Source organism: Melanerpes formicivorus, unplaced genomic scaffold, assembly GCF_026170545.1.
Source record: "Melanerpes formicivorus ecotype bairdi unplaced genomic scaffold, bMelFor1.0.p_v2 SCAF_19, whole genome shotgun sequence".
Taxonomy (NCBI): Eukaryota; Metazoa; Chordata; class Aves; order Piciformes; family Picidae; genus Melanerpes; species Melanerpes formicivorus.
The window spans coordinates 2065756-2088055 of NW_027142371.1; the positions used below are offsets into that span (position 1 = coordinate 2065756).

Sequence of the window (22300 nt, forward strand, 5' to 3'; positions counted from 1 at the left end):
CTTTAAGGGAGCAGCAGCTTGAGCTCTGCCTGAAGCCACTGTTGTGATGAGGGCAGGATGCAGACTGGCTTGTGTGCTGCTGGCATGGGCATCTTGCACCTCTCAGCTCTGTTCTCTCTCATGCTGCTTCTGCAAGCTCCAGCCTGTACCAGTTCTCTGTGCCCTGTGTCCAGGGCTGATGTGAGCCAGTACTGGGACTTGGGCTGGGAGAGCTGCCTGTCCTTCTCTGTTTCCCTATGGATCAAGAACTAAAGAGTGGCTGGAGACCTAGCTTGGGCAAATTCATTTCCCTTCACCAAGAATTATCCATCACCAACTGAGAACTGCCAAAAGACTTGATTGCTAAACACACCCTTCAGGAGCTTGGGTCATAGCCATGCACTGAATGTCTCATGTTTGCTCTCCAAAGCCAGGGGCTCTCCTCTCATCCAAGTCCTTTAACAAAACACAGTGAGGTATGTTGTTACTCAGTTCAGGCTGGGAGAAATGCAGGCCTTTCAAGGAGGAGAGTGGGAAAGGCATGGAGATTGTGATCCTGCTTTGTCAGAGGGCTTGGACCTCCAGAGCTCCCTTCCAACTCTTACCACTCTATGATTGTTCCTGTAATACACCAAGAAATTAGTTAGCCTGCTCAGCCACAGCACATCCTTTTGTCCTGTTAAGTGTGACCAAGCCCAGCTCAAAAGGATGCCAACTTGAGAGCTGTAAACACAGAGAATCCAACCCTTGGGTGCAGGTGGAATTGCTCTGCAGAGGCTTTCCTTGGATGTGTCTGAAATGGCTAAAGATGGAGGAAGGTGGGGAGGGGAATAGGGGAGGTCTTTGCGCATAATTCACTGCCTAGGCTGGTAGCAATGTTTGGGTGGCAGAAGAGGTACAGCAGAAGGCAGTGATGCATGAGCAGAGCACAGTGTGCTACACATGCATGTCACAGGGGAGAAAATGGTCCAGAGGGTGCAGTGGCCAGGAGAGAAGCAGAACTTGTTGAGAGGCAGGGATGGGGATAGCTCCTGGCAGAGGTGGGGTTGGGTTTGGGTCCTGCAGGGGTGGATGCTGACTAGAGGGCTTCTCCATCCACAGTGAAGACTCCTGCAGCATCCACATCAACCTTCTCAGTGTAAGGAGCAGTGTCCAATGCCCTGGCAATGCAGGCAGATCTGTATTGCATTAATAATTCCCTATGTGCACCATCAATATTTGAAAGTGGACATTAAATTAGCAAGTTCTGCCTTCCTCCTTAGCTGATGGATATCTACTTGGCTTCTGCCTGTAAGAAGTGATTTAAAAGTCCTTAACATGCAATATGGATGAGTGTGATTGTTACACAGTGTGTTACTGCTGCCTGAAATTGGAGTTCTGATGGGGTTTTTTTAATGCTCAAATGAAATAACCATCAAATATCTTACTGGTCTCAGAGGAGACTTCCCCCTCCTCTGCTCTTTCAGGTGGAGGAAGTATGTGTTGCTCTCTGTCTTTTAAAGCAGAGGTGGATAACTGAGCTATGCCTTAGGTCACAGGATCACAAGATGTTAGGGGTTGACAGGGTCCCCTGGAGACTTTAGGGTCCAACCCCCCTGCCAGAGCAGGACCACAGAATCCAGCACAGGAACACATGGATGTGGCTCAGTTGGTAGTGCTTAAGACCCTTAATGGGAAGGTCATGAGTTCAAGCCTGCAGTGGGCAGTAGTGTCCTCCCTACTCTAGTCATGAGGTCTGTGGTGACAGGTTGGACTCGATGATCTGTGAGGTCTCTTCCAACCTTAGTAATACTGAATACATCCAGATGGGTCTTGAAAGTCTCCAGAGGAGACTCCACAACCTCTCTGGGCAGCCTGTTCCAGTGCTCTGTGACCCTTACAGTAAAGGAGTTCTTCCTTATGTTGAGGTGGATTGGGACTGTTCAGTCTGGAGAGAAGGGTACAAGGAGACCTTATTGTGACCTTGCAGTGTCTGAAGGGGGCTACAATAAAGCTGGGGAGGGACTTTTTAGGATGCCAGGTAGTGATATGACTGGGGGGAATGGATCCAAGCTAGAGGAGGGGAGATTTAGATTAGGCATTAGAAAGAAGCTCTTCCCCATGAGGGTGGTGAGAGCCTGGCACAGGTTGCCCAGGGAGGTGGTGGAAGCCTCCTGCCTGGAGGTTTTTGCAGCCAGGCTGGATGTGGCTGTGAGCAACCTGCTGTAGTGTGAGGTGTCCCTGGCCATGGCAGGGGGGTTGGAACTGGCTGATCCTTGAGGTTCCTTCCAACCCTGATAATTCTATGATTCTATGAAGATTGGTGTGCAGAAGGATAGATTGAGGAAATATTTGGAAGGAAAAGCAAAGTAAAGCAATACATTCCCTCAGGAGGGATTTTGAGAAGAGGTTAGACAAGCAGCTGTCAGCAGTGATGTAAGCAAGACTGCTCTGACCTTGGGAGCTGGGTGTGGAGTGGGTGACCTGTGGAGATGCCTCCTCACCAGATTTCCTGTTGAGTTTTGCAAGGTTTTGACAAGCTGATTCTGCAGATGCTTGCAGCAGCATGATGGTACACCTGGCACAGAGAGTCCCAAAGGCAATTTAAAAACAGCTTTAGAAAAGAGGTCAGACAAACTCTGCATGGACAGGAAAAGAAATTACTGATACATTGTCCCTCACTGTGTCTGTGCTGTTGCACACTCTGCATGCTAATGTGCAGGGAACAAGGGCTGAGGGTGTGGAGGAGGCTGAGCAGAGCCACATTGAGTGCTCTGGGAGGGATCATACTGCAATCAATATTGACCAGCTAGGCATTTAAATCCTGGTCAGTTTGCAGGCTGGCTTTGAAAAACCAGTTCTGCATCCAAATACCTGTGAAGAGCAGCAGCCTGGACGTGAGGAAACCAACTGCATGTGGGGAGGAAGGACACAGATCGTTAGAGTGGGTAGGGCAGGAAATGCTGCGGCCTTGAGAGAGCAGAGAAGCAGGCAGCTGGCAAAGAGCCTTTAGAGACTACTACAGAGGAGAGATTTCAGCCTTCAGAGGCTGCAGCAGAGATTTCCTAAATAATCAGGATTATGAGTGCTGTGTTTAAAACTGGAGCATGCAGGCAATCTCAGCCCCAGTTTGAGCACATGGTGCCCAGGGCTCAGTTCTGTGCTGCACGGAAAGGTGTCCCAAAATGCACCAAGAGTCTGTGCTGTCACCCTTTTCAGAGTCAAGAACAGTGCCCGGGGGATGTCTGTGGGCACCGCCTGGAGCTGGGCTCTGCCTGCCCCCCTCAGCCTCACCAGCTCCTGTCTGCGTGGTCTTGTCTCCCTCTCGTGGGTGTCCACACGACTGCAAGGACAGCAGCTGTCCCCTGCTGTCCCTGAGGTGTGGCTGTGCTGCCGTGCCCTCAGCCTGGCTTGGAGGCAGCTGTGCAGCTTCTCTTCAGGTCTCTTTCATCTCAGTGTCTGGGGCAGGTTTGCAGCCGGCGCTGAGCCTCGGCGTGGAGCTGCTGCCTGTGCGAGCAAAAGGAACGTTCATGTGGGCTGCTGCTGCTGCTTCACCCTGCTGGGCTCAAGGACCCCAGGGTCAGTAGCCTCCAGAGTATCATCCTGCTGCTGCCCCTGCTCTGCCTCCTTACCTGCAGCTGAGGGCCATGTTCTGTGGGGCCTCCAGCAAAGTGTCCTTCATTTGTCCTTGGCACCCTGGAGGTGTCACTGGCCTCCCTGTGCCCTCCCTGTGCAGTCAGGTCCTATTTACAAGCAATTCCACAGCCAATCATAATCTTTACCTTCATTAAAATCCTTCACGTTCAGCTGTGGCAAAGCAGAGCCTGTGAATCATGATCAGTGAAAGCAGAGGCCAAAGGAGAGGGAATTCATTTGTCTTCCCCACTCAGCAGGCTTGGCTGCCCTCACTCAGTGGAGGATTTGTGCCCTGCAGGCTCTGAAGGGTGACAAGTGTCACCTGTTAATCTTCTCCGTGTGTGGCTCTTTGTCACCACTGGGTGGTCCTGTCACAGCCCTGGTCCCCAGGCACCTCCTGGTTATGACAGCTGCTCTTTGCAAGTCGGCTGCAGAGCACCCTCCTCCCCCCTTTATTCCTCCAGCTATTTTTAGCTCTTCTTTTGAGAGGGAAATAAAACCAAGACATCTCCTGTTAGTTAGCAGCAGGTTGTAGTGATGGGATGGGAGAGGCATGTTTGGTGATGGGGTGGGAAGAGCTTTCCAGGTTTGCTGCCGTGCCTGTGAAACTCATCTGCTGGCTGCCACCCAAGGCAGAGCCACCGCTGCCACCTGCAGCACATCCAGTGTGTGATGGCTCAGCTGGAGGGCTGGCTGCTGAATCGAGGGCAGGTTAGACTAGACTAGACTAGACTAGAATAGAATAGACCAGGTTAGAAAAGACCTTTGAGATCATTGAGTCCAACCTGTCACCCAACACCATCTAATCAACTGAACCATGGCACCAAGTGCCTCATCCAGGCTCTTCCTAAACACCTCCAGGGATGGGGACTCCACCACCTCCCTGGGCAGCACATCCCAATGGCCAATCTGTCTTTCTCTGAAGAATTTCTTCCTCACATCCAGTCTAACCCTCCCCAGGCACAGCTTGAGACTGTGTCCTCTTGTTCTGGTGCCGATTGCCTGGGAGAAGAGACCAACCCCCACCTGGCTACAACCTCCCTTCAGGGAGTTGGAGAGAGCAAGAAGGTCTCCCCTGAGCCTCCTCTTCTCCAGGCTAAGCAACCCCAGCTCCCTCAGCCTCTCCTCACAGGGCTGTGTTCCAAACCACTCTCTAGCTTTGTTGCCCTTCTCTGGACACCTTCCAGCATCTCAACATCTTTCCTAAACTGAGGGGCCCAGAACTGGACACAGGACTCAAGCTGTGACCTAACCAGTACTGAGTACAGGGTGAGACACAGCTTGGTGGCAGCAGAGTGGCAGGACAAGGCTTCTTGGGAGCAGCAGGGCTGTGTTTAAAGAGCTGTAAGAAGTCATGGTGGTCCTTGGAGCTCTTCTCCTGCAGGAAAAGCAAGTGAGTGAATGGGGAAGGTCTGTCCTGCTGACCTCAGTCACACTGTATGCAGCCCCCCTCACCCCTCCGTCCCAGCTGCTGTGAGCACTTCACAGAGCTCACTGGGCTGCATTTGAGCATCCTCATTGTAGCCAAGGCAGCTCCTCTCAGGGGAGAAGCAGTGACTTTCTTGGAGGTAGCTTATGATTTTCCCAGACAGAAATTGTTTCCATTCCAGTGTTATTGGCAATATCCAAATATATGTCCAGCAACCCGTGGTAGCCAAGGAGCCTGGTTTAAAGCTTCTGCTTCTAATGTCCAATAAAGCCAAAGGTCAGCCTCTGTGCAGGGTAGCAGCCAGTCACCACCAGCTCATGGCTTAACCTGTTAAAGAATGAATTCCTTCCATCCTCCCTTCCCAGTCAGACAAAACAATGGGGAACATTCACTGCCTGACTAACACTGAGTTCCACACAGAGCTAGTAAACCTTAGCTGAGGCTCTTGCCCAAACTGTCTTGACCTTGGCCTGTGCTTTTAAGGGGGCTTTTGCCATTCCCCTGGAGATCAGCCTCAGTGCTACAAAGCAGCAGCGTGACTGCTCTCTTTGTGAGGGTCCTTGCCTGTGGCACAGCCCTGCTGTCCCTTGCAGCACTGTCCTGCCCTCTCACTGTGACTTGCACTGAGAAGCATGCATTGTTTGGAGGTCACCCTGAGCCCTCTGGCTCCTTAATCAGTGTGGAGATAACAGCAACATTTGCTTTGCTGTAAACACTTCCAGGTGCTGTTGATTCACCTTTAACCCAACAGCTCTTCTTCTGGTGCTTCCTCCAGCTGGTTTTGACACTGGAATGTCATTGATGGAAGCTGCAGCACTGGCTGCTCTGTTAGCAGGTGTTTGCATTTGCTCCTGAGATGCCCCAGCTGCTGGACAGAGCCTTCAGAAGGACCAGTGCTGCTCAGAGGCGGAGTGAGCTGGGGTGAGAGGGCACAAGTGGTTTCCTTCCAGACACGCACCAAGCCAGACAAAGTTCTGGCATCAGCCTTCACCATGCTTCTCCTGCCAGCAGGTAAAGGGAAATGGTCTTCTGTGGCAGCTTTCCTGAATCATGTTGAGCATTCAGGAGCCAGAAGGGTCTCTTTGCTGTCACCCAGTGAGTGGGGTTGGTAGGGATTGTCTTTTCCTAGCTTTGTGTCCCCCACTGCAGTAATGTGGCCAGACTTTACCTAGGAGAGGGGTGTCTCTGAGGCTCAGTCACAGCACTGGTCTTTGCTCAGCCCTGGGCTTCCCCCCTGCTGCCCTGGTTCTCAGCCTCTTGTTAATGAGCCCAAGCCTCTGCTGGGAGCTTGCAGTGCACATTCTCCTGAAGGGCTGTGAGTTGTCTTGCCAGCTTGTGATTTACATGCTGGTTTGGGTCATGTACTCCCAGGGTAGGAGTGAGACCCAGGCTTGGCTCATTCATCTTCCATAAGTTGAGGAGAGTAAAGAAAACATTTACTTTCTGGCTGATGGTCCATTCATCTCCTGCTGAACCTTATGTCTTCCTTTGTCAGGCCTCCTTTTTCTTGCACTATTTTGGGTTCTCTAAGCACCACTTTTCATCCTTTTTTGACTGTCTGTGTGCAGCTCAAAAAGCCTGAGCCAGCAGGCTCGAGGAGTCTCGCTGGTCCCCATGTGCCCCAGGACTTGCTTCTTCCTCCTTGTATGGGCAAATCTTGAGCCTGATAAAGCCTGCTGGCTCCAGTCTCTCTTTTCCCCTTTCCTCATCACATGTCCCTGTCCCTGCAGATTAACCAGCCCTGGGGATGGCTCTGTGCACAGCCTGTCCTCAGGAGCCTGGCTGCAAATCCAGCATCTCTGCCCTGGTCCTGTGCTCAGGACGCTGCTCTCTGGAGGGGGCAGCCCCAGCGGGGCTGGCAGAGGCTGGCTGGGTGTTGGGGCAGGAGCTGTGTACCCACAGGGGGCTGAGCACAGCCCCATGTCACCTCTACCCCTGGGATGGGTGACAGCCCTGGGGATGTGCCTTGAGCCTCTGAGGAGCTGGTGACACTGAAAAATGAGCAGAATCTGAAAACTTCTCCTCAGCTAATGGCAATTATTGGTCCTGCTGCTTCTGCTGTATCTCAACACATGGATGAAGGGTGAAAAACCACCAGACTGGGGGAAACCCATCCCTTGCAGAGCCCCTCCCAAGCCTGTCTTCCAAGGGGTTAGAGCAGCCTCCTCCCTTTTCACAAAGGTGACACCTGTGAAGAGCTCAAGGGCAGGTCTTTGTGCTCTGCTGGCTCAGCAGCTCCCTGCCAGCAGCAATAAGCAGGTTTCTCAAAGAGCCAGGTCAGCCAGGAGGGGAGGTGCAGTGCTCCCTGGAAAACTCTGCCTGTTGAGTTCAGTGCCCTCATCACAGTGAGCTGAACCTGTCATGAGGCCATGTGCTGGTCCTCTTCAAGGCCTGTGTGTGTGAGATGCTGAGCTGTGTGTGCTGCCTTCCTCCTCTGAATAAATAAATATTCCTATGCTCTGACCCCAGGCCTGCAAATAGCTAAGGAGAGCTGAAATCCCAACCTGGAATTAAACTCTCCTGGCTGAATGGGGTTTAAAAAAATACCCTGTTTTGAACTCTCTTTTAAATGGAGCTGGCTTGCAGGGGGAGCTGATGAATCTTTGTGGCTGACTCAGGCTCCAGCAGAGCCAGTAGGTAGTCCCCAGCCCACCCTGCAGGCAGGGTTCCTCTCCTACTTTGTGTGCTGAGCATGCAGCCTCCTCATGGCATCCTTCCTCAGAAATGAGTCTGGGGAGGCAGGGACCTGTGTCGTGAGGTTGGTAACTGTCCTCCAGCCAGGGGCCTTTGGAGGGTCATGGCTGTGCCTTGCTTGGCACAGCAGCTTTCCCGGAGGCAGGGAGCGTGGGTACCCTGGCACAAAGCTCCTGGCACAGCTGTGTCATGGTTTGGCAGATGCCTGCAGGACAAATGTAGGTGTCAAACGCTGGCCTCCAGCCTCCTCCTTACCATTCACAGCAAGTTTTCTCACAGCCTTGGAGGCAGCTGCCTAAATCAGGGTGCAGCTGGGTATTTGTATCAGTGTGCCACGGGATTTGACCCCTTCTGTCTTGCTTCACCATGTCCAGTGCAGTGACCAGTGCCTGTAACTATACTGCAGACCAGCCTCAGGTGTCTGGTGACTGAATTTGGAGGCTCTGTTCCCCCTAGCTGTTTTGCTGCAGTGGAGGCATTGCTGGTGTTTGAGGGTGTTGTCCCCTTAACCTTGCCCTAGCTTTCAGGTTGTCTCAGAACCACAGAATCACCAAGGTAGGAAGAGACCTCAAAGATCATCAAGTCCAACCTGTCACCACAGACCTCATGACTAAACCATGGCACCAAGTGCCACATCCAATCCCTTCTTGAACACCTCCAGGGATGGTGACTCCACCACCTCCCTGGGCAGCACATTCCAACAGCTAACAAGTCTCTCTGTGAAGAACTTTCTCCTCACCTCCAGCCTAAACTTCCCCTGGCGCAGCTTGAGACTGTGTCCTCTTGTTCTGGTGCTGGTGGCCTGGGAGAAGAGACCAACCCCCTCTCCTTGCAAACATTTCAGGCCTGGTCACAGAAGCATGTTTGAAAACCCACCCAGTGAATGTGATGGTTGGTTCTGGTGTGGAGCAGCAGGAAATAGGTCCTCTGGTCAAGGAGATGCATTGTGCTGTGAGTGACAAATCAACATGGCACTGAGTCCCAATGGGATTCATGCCAGCACCCTCATCCCACTTCTAATTACTGCTCTAGGTGTTTTATTTCTGACCCAGAAATGAGGACTGGCAAGGGACATCTACCAAGAGACATACTTTGAGCAATCTCATGTGGGGTGTCCCTGCCCATGGCGGGGGGGTTGGAACTAGATGATCCTTGTGGTCCCTTCCAACCCTGACTGATACTATGATACTATGAATGCTAGGAAGTCATTTAGATCCTAGTGGTGCCTGGAAGAGGTGAGAGGCTTTACATGAGCCTGAGGTGGCAGGAATTTGCCTGACAGAGAGTTAAGGCTAACCAGGCATTAACTATCTGGGGGCTGCAGCCATTACTGGGGTTTGTACAAGGAAAGGGAGTTAAATGGATTCCATGTAACTGGAAATCAGTGAGTTTTGCAGGGGGAAAAGGCTTGGAATCAGAGAATTGTTTTGGTTGCAAGAGACCTTTAAGATCATGAAATCCAACCATTCTCTAACTGCTGTAGCCTGGTGCTAAGCCACGTCCCTCAGTACCTCCTCTGTGCTCCTGTGGCTGTCATTCCTTTCACAGACATATTAAATCTGCTCCTTCAGTTACTGGATTGCTGTAAAATGCAAATTAACCACTTGCCAAAATCCATTTCTTTTTCAGCTTGAATTTCAGTGGAGTCCATCTGGCATCTGCTGGGCAGTTCAGTGACTTCCTGGGGAGCATGGGCCCTGCACAATTTGTTGGGCGTCAGACCTTGGCCACCACCTCGATGGGTAAGGAACACAAAGATGTTAGGCAGCTTTAATTTAATCTTGAACAGACTGCTCCTGCAAGCCATCTAATAATGTGTCCAGCAGCTGCTGATTTACCACTCTCCTGCTCTGTTAAATCGAGTAAGCTTGGCTGAAAGGTTTTGCTGATTGCTGCAAATGAGGCATTAAGCAGGAGGGCCCCAGCTTTGTGCCTTCCTCCCTCGAATCTGAGAGGCACAGGGACATGGAACCTAGCTAAAGTCCTGAAAATGCATCCTGTGCATCTTCCATCTTTTCTTGCTGTCTGAGGCCCACCAAGCTCTGTAAAGATTTTTCTTATGGTCCACCATAATTGTGTTTTCCAGAGCAGCCTGCAGCTTCAGCCACTCCAGTTTGGGAGGGCTGGCTGCCCTGAGCAGGGTGAGGCTGAGTCACCAAAGCCAGGGTAGAGGCTGACAGTAGGGATTGCTTTGGGAAATGTGAGCTTGAGTCACTTCAGAGCTGCTGCAGGAGGAGAACTTGAGTGAGTCCTGCACTCGGGGCCTACTGTTCCTGCAGCTTGTAGCACTGGTGACACATGGGTTTGATGGGTGGAGCACTGAATGGATAAGGAACTGGCTTGATGGCCGCACCCAAAGAGTGGCTGTCAATGGCTCCATGTCCCAGTGGAGACCAGGGACAAGCAGAGTCCCTCAGGGATCAGTCCTGGGACCAGGCTTGTTCAACATCTTTGTGGATGCCATGGACAGTGGCATTGAGTGCACCCTCAGCAGGTTTGCTGATGACACCAAGCTGTGTGGTGCAGCAGACAGCTGGAGGGAAGGGAGGCCATCCAGAGGGACCTTGACAGGCTGGAGAGGTGGGCACAAGCCAACCTCATGAAGTTCAATAAGAGCAAGTGCAGGGTCCTGCATCTGGGTCAAGGCAATCCCAGGCACAAATACAGACTAGGCAGTGACTGGCTGGAAAGTAGCCCTGAGGAGAGAGACTTGGGGGTGCTGGTGGACAAGAAGCTCAACAGGAGCTCTCAGTGTGCACTTGCAGCCCACAAAGCCAATCAGATCCTGGGCTGCATCAGGAGAAGTGTGGCCAGCAGCAGGTCGAGGTAGGTGATCCTCCCCCTCTACTCAGCCCTGGTGAGACCCCACCTGGAGTACTGCCTCCAGTTCTGGAGCCCCTATTACAAGAGGGATGTGGAGGTGCTGGAGCGTGTCCAGAGAAAGGCCACAAGGATGATCAGAGGGCTGGAGCACCATTCCTTTGAGGACAGACTGAAGGAGCTGGGGCTGTTCAGTCTGCAGAAGAGAAGGCTCTGAGGGGACCTAATTGTGGCCTTCCAGTATCTGAAGAGGGCTTCAGGAAGGCTGGGGAAGGACTTCTCAGGATCTCGAGTAGTGATAGGACTAGGGGGAATGGAATGAAGCTGGAGGTGGGGAGATTGAGGCTGGAGGTGAGGAGGAAGTTCTTCCCCATGAGAGTGGTGAAGCCCTGGAATGGGTTGTCCAGGGAGGTGGTTGAGGCCCCATCCCTGGAGGTGTTTAAGGCCAGGCTGGCTGAGGCCCTGGCCAGCCTGATCTAGTGTGGGGTGTCCCTGCCCATGGCAGGGGGGTTGGAACTAGATGCTCCTTGTGGTCCCTTCCAACCCTGACTGATACTATGATACTATGATACAGATGGGACATGAAGATTGTTGGGGTTTCACATTTTAGTAACCCACAGGTGCATTTTATTTTTCCCTTTTTTAAGTCTTGTCTGTTGTGACATTTTGGTCTAGGGGATGTGGAAATTGGCTTGCAAGAGCGAAATGGGCAGCTAGAAGTGGATATCATTCAGGCTCGGGGACTGACACCGAAACCCGGCTCCAAAACACTGCCAGGTAATAAGCTTTGACCTCCTGAAGTAATTTGGTGAGCCCCTGTGATGCTTGTCAGAGAATTAATTAGGGAAAGAATTAACTAGGAAAAGAATTAATTTTGCTTGGCTTCTGCAGGAGCAAGCAGCCTGCATGTGGCGCTGAAAGTAAGCCTGGCTGAGCAAATCTTTTCAGTGCTGGAGGTGCCTTCTTTAGAAATACCCAAGACATGGCACTCTGCCTTTCCTGAAAGGAGCATGGAGACTTTTTTGGTACCTTTTCTCCATATTTCTTCTCTTCCAGCTGCTTACATCAAAGCTTACCTGCTGGAGAACGGTGTCTGCATTGCCAAAAAGAAGACAAAAGTGGCTCGCAAGTCCCTGGACCCTTTGTACAATCAGGTGTTGCTGTTTGCTGAGAGCCCCCAGGGCAAAGTATTACAGGTAAGAGAGGAAGTCTCAAGCCTGCCCAGCTCTCTTTTCCATCTCTGCTGGAAGATCTTGAGTCTGGCCAGGGGTCTGGATAATTAAGGCAGATGAGAAAAAGGCAATGTTTTCAGTGACCCAAATGCACTCAGTCTGAGTGCAACACATGGAAAGGAAAGCCTCTGTGTCCTACTCACGCTGGGGATTGCTTGCCACCCCTCAGGTAACACAAGTGCCTGCCAGGAAAAGGTTGGGTTTTGTTGGTTTGGGTTTTCTTAACTTCATTATGAGTCAGGTAGCACCCAGAGATGCTAAGCAATCTCGCAGCATAGTTGTCTTCTGTGTTTGTGTGCGTTCTGAGCACTCTGCTTTGGCCATCACCTGGTCACAGGCCCTGCCTTTGTCTGCCTCCTTACTGCCAGATGTTCTCTGTTTTCAGTTCTGCACCTGTGTTCCCACAGCAAGGAGGGAGGTGCATTGTTAATTCCTCCCTAAAGCATCTCCATCAGTAAGGCCTGGCTAAAATCCACTCTAACACTGATGTCATTGATCCCTGAGATTCTGTTGTTCCCCTCCGCTGGCATATGGGTTGCTGGCTGACCTGCTGGATTGTAATGAGATGAAGGAGCTCTTCCTCACCTGCCTTGACTGGGAATGTTTTCCCCTCTTGCCAAGGAGACTGCACATGGGGTGGGACCTGGCTTGCTCTGCACTTGCTTCTAGGACTTCCCTTGCCTTGCTGCCAGGAAGGGCTCTTACTCCAGGAGAACAAAATGAGCAGCTTGGCTCATGCCAAGCTGCCATGCCACCAAACCAGCTTTCTGCAGTGGCTTGCTCCATCTCATGCTGACCTAGAGCATTGGCTTTTGCCTTCTAATTGATGTTCATTGTCTCTCCTACCTCATTTTACAGAAGATTGTAACGTTGTGGTTGTTGGAGCCTAGGGAAAGAGGCTGTCAGGATTAGCCAGAGGTCACTAGTCACCATCATCCTCACCCATCATCCTCATCCTCTCTCCAAAACACGGACTCACTCTGGAGTCAGTCGTCACCTTTGTCCTGAGCCATCCAGGGCCACTTGGTTACCAGCATGCCCAAGCCCATGACCCCTCCCTGCATCTGTTGTTCTCCACCACCTCGTAAGTGTGATTCAGCCTTCCCTGCTCGCCTGCCACCCTCCTCCATCAGCTCTGTGCCCACAAGCCTTTCTCAGCAGCCTTTTCTCCTTCCCCTGTGTGCCACTGCCTGTGTGCCCCTTGCATCACCAGCCCCGCTTGCCAGTGCTGGGCTCCTGCCCTTTCTGCAGGTGGGCAGCTGTTCCTGGTCTCCCTCTGCCCTGTGTCCCAAGCTGAGATGTGCTCTTTTCCACAGCTTCTTCACCTTCAGACTCAAGCTACTGCCCAGCTTTTCCTGTTGGCTTATTTCTCCAGATCAGGAGCTCTTGCTGCCCATTTTCCCCTTTTTATTGTCTCCAAAACCTGTTACTGCTGTCTACAACTCCCTGAAGGGAGGTTGGAGCCAGGTGGGGGGTGGTCTCTTCCCCCAGGCAACGAGCACCAGAACAAGAGGACACAGTCTCAAGCTGTGCCAGGGGAGGGTTAGACTGGATGTGAAGAAGAAATTCTTCAGAGAAAGCGAGATTGGCCATTGGAATGTGCAGCCCAGGGAGGTGGTGGAGTCACCATCACTGGAAGAGTTTAGGAATAGACTGGATGGGGTGTTTGGTGCCATGGTTGAGTTGATTAGATGGTGTTGGATGATAGGTTGGACTTGATGGTCTCAAAGGTCTTTTCCAACCTTGTCTGGTCTGGTCTGGTTTGGTCTATTCTACTCTACTCTACTCTACGCTACTCTACGCTACTCTATTCTATTCTGCCGTGCCAGGACCAGGATTAGCTGCAGGTGTTGTAGCTGCAGCTCCAGGGGTGTTTTGTGCTCATGTGGTCCCTGCTCAGCAGGTAGAGCAGCAGAATGGTGCCACGTTCACCCCTTCTTCCATGGGGGGAAAAAGCAGTCTGATGACATTAGGGTTTGCAAACCTGTGCTTAAAAGAAAAGAAGTGAAAGTCAGCCAGAGCTTCCCATCACCTGCTGCTGGTGTGAACCTTTCTGGGAAGCTGGCTGAGTAGGAAGAGGGATTGGTCAGCTTGGTGCTTCCCAAGCAGGTGTGCAAGGTGTGGGATTAATGTGCTGCCCTCTCTTGTTCCGAAGGTGATAGTCTGGGGCAACTACGGACGCATGGAGCGCAAGCACTTCATGGGAGTCGCCAGGGTCCTCCTGGAGGAACTGGATCTGTCAACTTTAGCAATTGGCTGGTACAAGCTCTTCCCAACCTCCTCGATGGTAGATCCCACTACGGGCCCGCTCCTGCGCCAGTCCTCACAGCTTTCCCTGGAGAGCACAGTGGGACCCTGCTGTGACAGGTCTTAGTGAGTAAGGAAGGGGGAACTGCTTTTGTTTTTTAAACATGCTGTCAAGGTTTTGTTTGCTGGAACTCTGACCTCAAGTGCAATGCATGTTCAGTCAGTTCTTGTGGAGCTGGAAGAGGAGGATAAACCAGTGACCTTAGACAGAAGACGAGGGGGAGGGCGCTGTGCCCTCTCCACCCGAGGAGGAGGTGCCGTGGGGCATGAGTCCTAGTTGTCAAATTAGACATACACCTCTTGTTTCACTTCTCTCACTGTCATTCTTGGACTCTTGTTTCAGACCAGTATTAACCCTGGAAAGTTGGCAGCCTTTGGAAGAATGTGGGGGAAGGAGTTTTCCTTTAACTGTGTGTCTTTAGAAATTTCTAATACAGATTCTGTCACGAGAAGGTACCTGGGAAATTCCGAGGCCAGTTTTGTGACCTGAAGTGAGCAGGAGCAGAAAGGTTAAGAGGGTTTTGGTTTGTTTGTTTGGGCTTTTTTTTTTTTTAATGACATGTTTCTTCTTGAAAGAAAGAAAAAGAAAGAGACCTGCAACTCTTTCTTTAGAGTCAGTTCCCTGCCACCGAGTCACGTTCACTGTACCGCTGGCATCGCTGTTTCCAGACTGTGCCAAATTACCAGCAAGTGTCTTTGCTGCATCCCTTGTCTGACCCTGCTGCTGGAGTAAACAGCACCTGCTTAGACCAGGCAGTTCCAACAGAGTTTGACTTGAGCAGGCTAATTAACTGCAGTTTTGCTCAAAAAAAAAACAACAACCAACCAACCACCCCAAAAAAAAGCAACCAGCCAACCCTAGAAGTGGGAGCTGAACATCAGACTTGCAGCTTGAGATATGTTTTGTATTGTCAGCTACACAACGTTCTGCAGTTTGCTGAACTCCCTTACTGTTGCTGTGTGTCCTGCAGTCTCCATGTCTTCTATTCTCCTGCTTTCCTCCCGTCTCCTTTGTACTGGTACATATCTGCTGGAGATGCTGCCCTTCCTGTTGTGCTGTGGACTGACCTGAAACAGGACTGGTTTGTTCTGCCACGGGAGAGGAGAGTGAGGTTTCTGGGGGTGCAGAAGAAAGAAACCTCGGTTTGTCGCCTGACAAGAAGGTTCCGGAGAGCGTGTAACCTTCCCTGTGCAGAGAGGGGTGCTTCAGGCAGTCTCGGTAGTACATGCCTTGTCAAGTGGTCCTGCAAGAGGAGATGCAGTCCCCAAAGCGTGGAGAGGTGGCAGACTGAGGAACCTGAAGACACAGTGGTCCCAGCCTGTGTGTTTCGTTAATGGAAGCGCAGCGCTTAGCGTAGATGAAGCCCGTGAAGCACAGCAGCTGCTGTCAGCAGAGTCACCTGCTGGAGTCTGTGCTAGGTCCTTCAGACAATTACCAACTTAGTATCCAAAATCACAGAGAATCTCCAAAGATTTCCTGTTGGTAGACCTGTTGCTGGCTGGGCTTTGTCTTAGTTTCTAATGAGGATTTGGTGCCTGTTGCCTCAGATAAGCTTTTGGAGATGTTTTACTCGGTGATTTCAAAGCAAAGGTCCCGTGTCACCTTTAGGAAGGAGCAGGTTCCTGACCTGCCTGAACATTTATTTCTGCATGTGGACCACAGCTTTGTTAGAATAAAAGTGTGAGTGTTGAATGGGTGCTGAAAGCTTTTGGTCCTAGTTTGCCTGTGGCATTTGGAATGATGTTGAGGTAAGTGACAGGCTATAAGATGGGCCTTACACTAATCTGTGTAAAAAGCAGTGTAAAGGAGAGGGAAGGAGGATGAGGGACACAGAACGAGCGGTTTTGTGAGTCTTCAGGGGCAAAAGCCTCAACATTTCAGATCAATCTCTTACTTTCCTTGATCAAATGTCTCTGGCCTCTCACTGATGGTTCTTTCTGGTCGTATTAGACAATTTCTCTGTATTAGCTGAGGAAAGTTTGTTGCATGCTGGTCAAACTCTGTTGTGGCTCTCTTCAGTTTTAGTTTTTAAGAAAAGCACATTTACTGTAATTCCAGTCAGCATCTTTTCCTCTTGGTATGTAGTGAGCACTAGGCAATATTGTACAATACGTGTATGAACTAGACTAGATTAGGTAAATTTAGTGGCTTGTAGCACTGGAACTTTTAATAACTCTGTCTTTAAAAGGACTGTGGGGAGCTCTGGGTGCCCGCCAGGCAGCTGTGAGCGACAGGGCTTCTCCTGTAGGTTATGCTGAAGGCTTTACATGGGTACCTAGTTTGGACATTGTCTACAGTACTAGCTAGTTAATCGTGGGTTTCCTGTGTCCAACGAGATGAATGCAACGTTTGTGCAGTCTTTAGGGGGAGTAGGAGTCTGTACACACCAAAAAAAAAGTATTCCCCCAGAAAACTTTGTCTGATGACTGTCTCTTGCACAGCTCAGTTCCTGTAGTCCTGTCTCTTACAAGCCCACCCCTCGGAAAGCTCTGCAGGCTCCGTGATGATCAGTCTGGTTACCCTGGGATTATGAACACTGAGGACTACCTTCCATATGTCTTTAATTGCTCTAAAAGGTCACTGTCAGGTGTTATTTCTGTAACATCTCTGATTCTGACATTTGGAGGCAGTTTTCAGTCTGCTCCCTCCTGTTTGTCCTCTACCCTTCCCCCGTGGTCGATCCCAGTCCAGTGGCTCTCGCTTTTGTTTCTGCTCCCTTCCATGTCCTGTTTCTCCCTGGGAAGTGAACGTTGCAAGCCCTGGCTGCCACGGGCAGCAAAGTCACACAGTCTGGCAGGTGCAGATCATCTTCCTTTGTAAAGCAGACTCACAGGAGCCCCTTTGAGAGTGCCCAAGGCTGGCTGAGTGAGGCCAGGAGGGTTACATGGTACCCTAGTCTAAATCCTGCCCATGAGTCCTGCCCATGGTGTATTATAGTTATAAAGACGTCCTCTAGTTGTCCATCAATTTAAAGACTCCCAGTGTAGCATCCAAGGCAAGTCTCAGGCTTGGAAGAGCTTATTTTTATAAAGCCTAATGTTTTTTACCCACCCCCCCCACCCCCAAATTTGACTTGCCAGTTTCTGTCTGAGGTGATGTGATGTGACAGTTGGGGTTACCAGTGTGGTCGTGTGAAAAGCAGCAGCTTGCTGGAGTGATGAGTGGCTCAGAACTAAACTTTGGTCCTCTTTGCAACTCCTGATGGAGTTTTTCCTGTGCCTGAGTCTGGCTGTTAGTTCTAGTCAGGGAGGGAAGAGAGGGGAAGAGCAGGAGCCTATTTTTGTCTGTGAGCAGTGCTGAGGGGTGAGGCTGAGGAGGGATCAGTTCCCGCCCAGCTCAGGGCCGATTCCCGGTTTGTTGTGCATGAAGCACAACATTTTAATAGTAATGGGAGGATTAAAAGATGGAGATCCAGTCTCAAAATGGTCCCTGCATTGCTATTACCATGGAAACCAGGGATCCTGGTGCTAAAGAGCATCCCTGAGAGCAGACTGGTCTCTCCCCAGTGGGAATCGCCTCGCAGAGGGGAGCAGCCTCGCACGTAGCTCTGTCCTCTTCGTGGTCTGAGCTAAAAGGGGCCTTGACCACACTTAGTCCTGGTTTGTTCAGGCAATAGTTGTGGTATTTCCCCAGTCTCTTGGTGTTGCTTTCCCTTTGCCCCAGCACAGCTGGGATGCTATAGAACTCACACAAGGTCCTCGCTCTTCCCTCCAATCCGTGGGTCCTCCAACCCTGCAGCCACAGCCAGGCTGGGGCATCCTTTGTCCTCAGGCAGGGTAAGGGCCAGATGACTTTATTTGTTTAGCCAAGTGTATCACCCCACTTCTTGGCCATGGATTGTTCCAAAGGACATTGCAGAATTGTTTGCTTTGGAAGAAAAGAGATATTTTATTGTTTCTAGCTACCAGATCCTTTATCAATGTACTGTTCTAAATTGGCAGGTCTGCTGGAGGGGGAATATCACACGTTCCTGCAAGGGAGCAGCAGGTTTTAAGGTGTTGAGGCAGTTAACAGAATCTCAACCTGAGCATGTTTAGGAACGGTTGGACAGCAAGACAACTTTTTTATGAAGCTCATTTTAAGTTAGTTTATTACATGCTGTTGGTAATATTTTCAAACAGGGAGAAAAACCAAAACCAAACCAAACAGAACAATATTTTTCTTTAAAGACAAAAGGATGTATGTTTTTTAACAGAGAACATGGTTCAGTGTTTTCCAAGGCCTTTCAACGTTCTTGCTATGAGGTTTATCCATCCCTTTTGGTTTCTGTGTCCCTTTGTTATTATAGACTTTGATCAGCTTTCCTCCAAAAGAAGAGGCATGATGTAAATACACACCAGAAAGGTGTGCTCTGCTCAAACGGGCCATAAACCGATTGGTAGATCTTTGCTGTAGTTCATTAACTCTTCAGCTGCTCTTCAGGCCTTTGCTGAGAGAATTGATGTTGTATTTTCAAGGTGAGAACTACTTAGCTAGTTTTGTCCTAATCCTGTTCTCTGTATAAAGCTCTTTTTATAAAGAAAGTCTAATAGGCTATCAAGCAATAATCTGTTCCATTCGGTGTGCACAGGTGGCGACTGGCAGGCTGGAGTGCATATTGTTGATACAGTTCCTAATTGTCTTCAATCTCAGTGATATCACTTTTTGGGGGGGGGGGGAAGTCCACATTAACTTTGTGACAGAAAGGAAGGCCAGGGCTGTTGCTGTTGCCCTGTGAGATGCAGTCATGCTATAGACTTCTCTCTGTGTGTGCCCATCCAGGTGAAACCCCCTAGGCGACGAACGAAACAGCTGTGAGCGACTTCATACTACAGAGGTAGTAAAGAGTAGTTTCAGTATAAACTTCATGACTGTTTTTCTTAGGCTCTCTAGTATTTGTAACTCGGTAAGAATGGTTCCCACTGCCACTGTAGCCCTGATAAAAGCAAAAAAAAACAAAAAGCCTTTGCACCCTGGGGCCACACGAGCTCTGCCTGACCGCTGCCTGTTTCCCTCGAGATACCAGAGGCAAGCTAAAGGGAGAGGTGTTTTATTTTCAGAGCAGCAGATCGAGCTGCTCCTCCTGAAAGGCTTTGTGGGTTATTCTGTCCATTTCACAAGGTGGTATTTGTCACATTTTGTTAAAGAATTCCACCCAAGGCAGACTGGACCTTTGCAGAGCTGCCCTGTCAAACAGGACCAGGCTCTTCTGGGCTGTTCCTCCAAAGTCAGCTCTAACTCTGGGCCCAGCTCAAGATCTTTCCAAAGTGGCAGGATTGGGATATTAAGTCCTCTCTATCATTGATGCAGTGCATAAACCAAACCAGCTTCCAAACAGCACCCAGCCCATTGGATTTCTGGCAGCATTTCCCATAGGAAAAACCTTGATGTTGTCCTCAGCATGGACGGTGGAGTGGGCAGTACCCGGTGATGATGGGGGCCCCATGAATGGAGAAATAGCTCCTGGAGTTTTGTGCAATGCTCTGAGAGCTGTGTAAATGCAAAGTGTTGGCAGCAGAGAAGTCCAGGGCATATTGAAATCTGGAGTGAGCATCTAAAATGAAATTGCAGCTGCCAGATGCGAGCCAAACTCCTAGAGAAGAGGCTGATGAATGAAAGCCTTCCCACATCCCCCCCAGCACACCCTGCCAAGGCCTGGCTGTCCATAGGGGTGTGTCTGCATGAATTGATACAGGCACAGAGCAGAGCAACACCTGGGAAAGTGTCAGGTTCCCTCAGGGAGGCTGAATCTCTTGGCAGGAGCTGGCTGTTTGTGCAGTCAGTGTCTCATTCCCTTGTGTGAGCCCTTTGCCCACACCAGACCCAGCAGCCGAGTCCGTGGGACAGTGATAACATTTGATGTGGCAGAGCCCCAGGTTCCTGCTGTGCCCAGCGTGTCTGCCAGCCCACCTGGCTCCAGCATGTGTCTGTGAGGGTGGCAGCTGCCTGAGTGCTTTGCAAGTGATTTGGTGTTGCCAAAACGTGGCTGAGTCTTAAAACCAAGCTGCCAGGCTCCTCTCTGCTCATTGGCCAGTGTCCCAGTGACCACGCAGCGCTAGTCCCAGCTGCTCACCCACCACAGCAGCATCAGACTTCCCCTGAGGAGCCCTGAGCTCTTCTTATGGTGCCCACCTTTCCCTGTGGTAGCTGCTCTCATCTCAGTGCAGGAGAGGAACTGGGGAGAGTTTCTTGCAGCATTTGGTTCGTCACACTTTAGTGGCTGAAAGCAAGAGAGAGCCAGCAGCAGCAGCAGCCCTTGCGGAGCACCAGCAGAGGCTGCCACCCAGCCATGCTCCCTTCATGACTTCAGTAGCTGAAATGGCAACCAAAGCTGTGTTGTTAAACCCTGCTCTGCCAGGTCAGTAGGCAGCCTTTGCATTTACACACTGGGCACCTCGTGTGGGCTGGAGATGCCAGCAGGAGAGGTCCTGTGGGCACAGGCAGCACCTGGGCGCAGTGAGCTCTGTGTGCTCTGTGGGGTTGTGTGGCAGAAGTGACAGAAGCAACCCGAGGAAGAACTGAGGCACAGCTGCTGCTGAAGCCATGCCCAAGAGCTTTTCAGGAGCTAAGTTTTTGTACTTGCTTGGGCACCATAGATTGGGATAGCTGCCCACTGGGGCTCCAGATCCCCATGAACACCATCCTGGAACTTTAAATCCTGCAGCAATTTTTGTTTTGGGGCTATTCCTCTTTACCCAGTGCTGCTCACTGGCCTCAAATGATTCCATCTTCTTGGCCTGGAGCTGGTTTTGGCTTTGTTTGGAGCAAAGAGTAGTGAGGTTTGGAGAGCAAATCCAAGGCAAGTTCCACCAGCCTCACCATGCTGGGCTTGCCTTCCCTCCAGTGAGCTGCAGACTGCTCCCTGTGCCAGGTGGAAAGGGCATCCCAGAGCTGCAGTGCCTCACCCGAGACCCCCACACAGCACTGCCATGGCCTGCCACCCTCCTGGGGTGCCAGTGTGCTGCCCACCTTTTGTGGCAGTCCTGAGTTCAGACCACAGGGGGTCCTTCCTTTCCTGTCCTTGGTAGGAGCTAGAGGTCTTCTGCAGAGGCTCCAGAGGTGTGCTGGGCCACGCTGACAGCCAGGAGAAGGCAGGACAGGGAAGGAGCTGCCTCTGTGCTGGCCGGGGAGAAGGGGAGCTCCCAGCGAGCTTCCCTCCTGGTTCCCTTTGCTGTCCCCTGTGCCCGCTGCTCCTGCATGTGTTCTCCCTTCCCTCTCCACACGAGGCCTTACTCCAGCCCGAGGGGACTGAGGCTGCCCGCAGCATCTCTTTGCACTGAAGCGTCCATCCCACGCTGCCCGCAGGGAGCCCCGGGGCAGTGCTGCAGAGCTGGCCTCTGCTCAGGGATGGAGCCACCACCCCACCATCCATGCTGTCCCTCCCCAGTGCCCGGTGCTCTGCCTTCTTCCCCACTGCCAGGGGCCTGATCACGGTAGGGAAATCTGCAACCTTTCCACTTCATCGACTGCTCCACAAAGACCAAAAGCTTTGCAGGGGCATGGCTGCGACCCCTCCCCTTGCCTTTCTGTAGGAGCGGGGGCAGCTGATCTGCTCTTTCTTTGGCCTCTGTAACCCTCTCCAAAGCTGTCTGGAGGTTTTTAACATCAGCTGGTGAGATGCAGTCTCCCTGGAGCCGGTGGGAGCACGGGCCAGGTGGGGAGCGGCTTGCAAGGTGCTCGGGCTGCCTTGGGTGGAAGGTGGGACACGGTCCCAGCAGCTGGCCTGGAGTCAGGAGAGGACTCTGCTCGACTTTTTTCCTGTCTGTAGGTTTTATTCAGACACTATGTATTGATTGAGTGATTTACAATTCAGTGTTAATCTAATGACAACGTTGATAATGGTGGTAATAAAACCTTTTTTCCTACGGTGTGTTGGAGGTGTTCTTTGTGGGAATGTCTCTGCCCTTGCTGTTGCCACTCTTATCATCAGCCTGAGATTTCAGCTGGCCTGTCCCTTCTCCTTGTGTCTATAGGCAATGAGAGCAGCTCAGTCTGGCATATCCCAGTGCAGCTCATGGAAGGGCCCTCTTTGAATCAGCCCCAGCTTCACCCTTGCATTTCTCTGGGCCATTACCAGATGCAATTTGGCCATGGGCATCTCCAGGCATAAAGCTAAGCTGGCTCCCAGGCTGTACTCTGCTACCTCAACCAGAAGCCTTCTGTTCCCTCTGTTCTTTTCCCAAGTCCCTTTGTGCTCTGCACCAGCCCTTCAAGGTTGACTGTGAGACCTTGAGGATGAAAATA

General features: G+C 51.2%; 1 protein-coding gene across 1 annotated transcript in view; it reads left to right on the forward strand.

The window, feature by feature from the left end:
* The window catches only part of RIMS4 (regulating synaptic membrane exocytosis 4), a 76179-nt gene extending 54258 nt beyond the window's left edge, over positions 1-21921 (forward strand). Inside the window, exons 3-6 of the mRNA XM_068149780.1 lie at positions 9347-9459; positions 11213-11314; positions 11594-11733; positions 13925-21921. Of these exons, the coding sequence (XP_068005881.1) occupies positions 9347-9459; positions 11213-11314; positions 11594-11733; positions 13925-14143 (574 nt within the window). The 3' untranslated portion in view covers positions 14144-21921. The remainder of the gene's footprint in view (positions 1-9346; positions 9460-11212; positions 11315-11593; positions 11734-13924) is intronic.
* Positions 21922-22300: the final 379 nt, after the last annotated feature.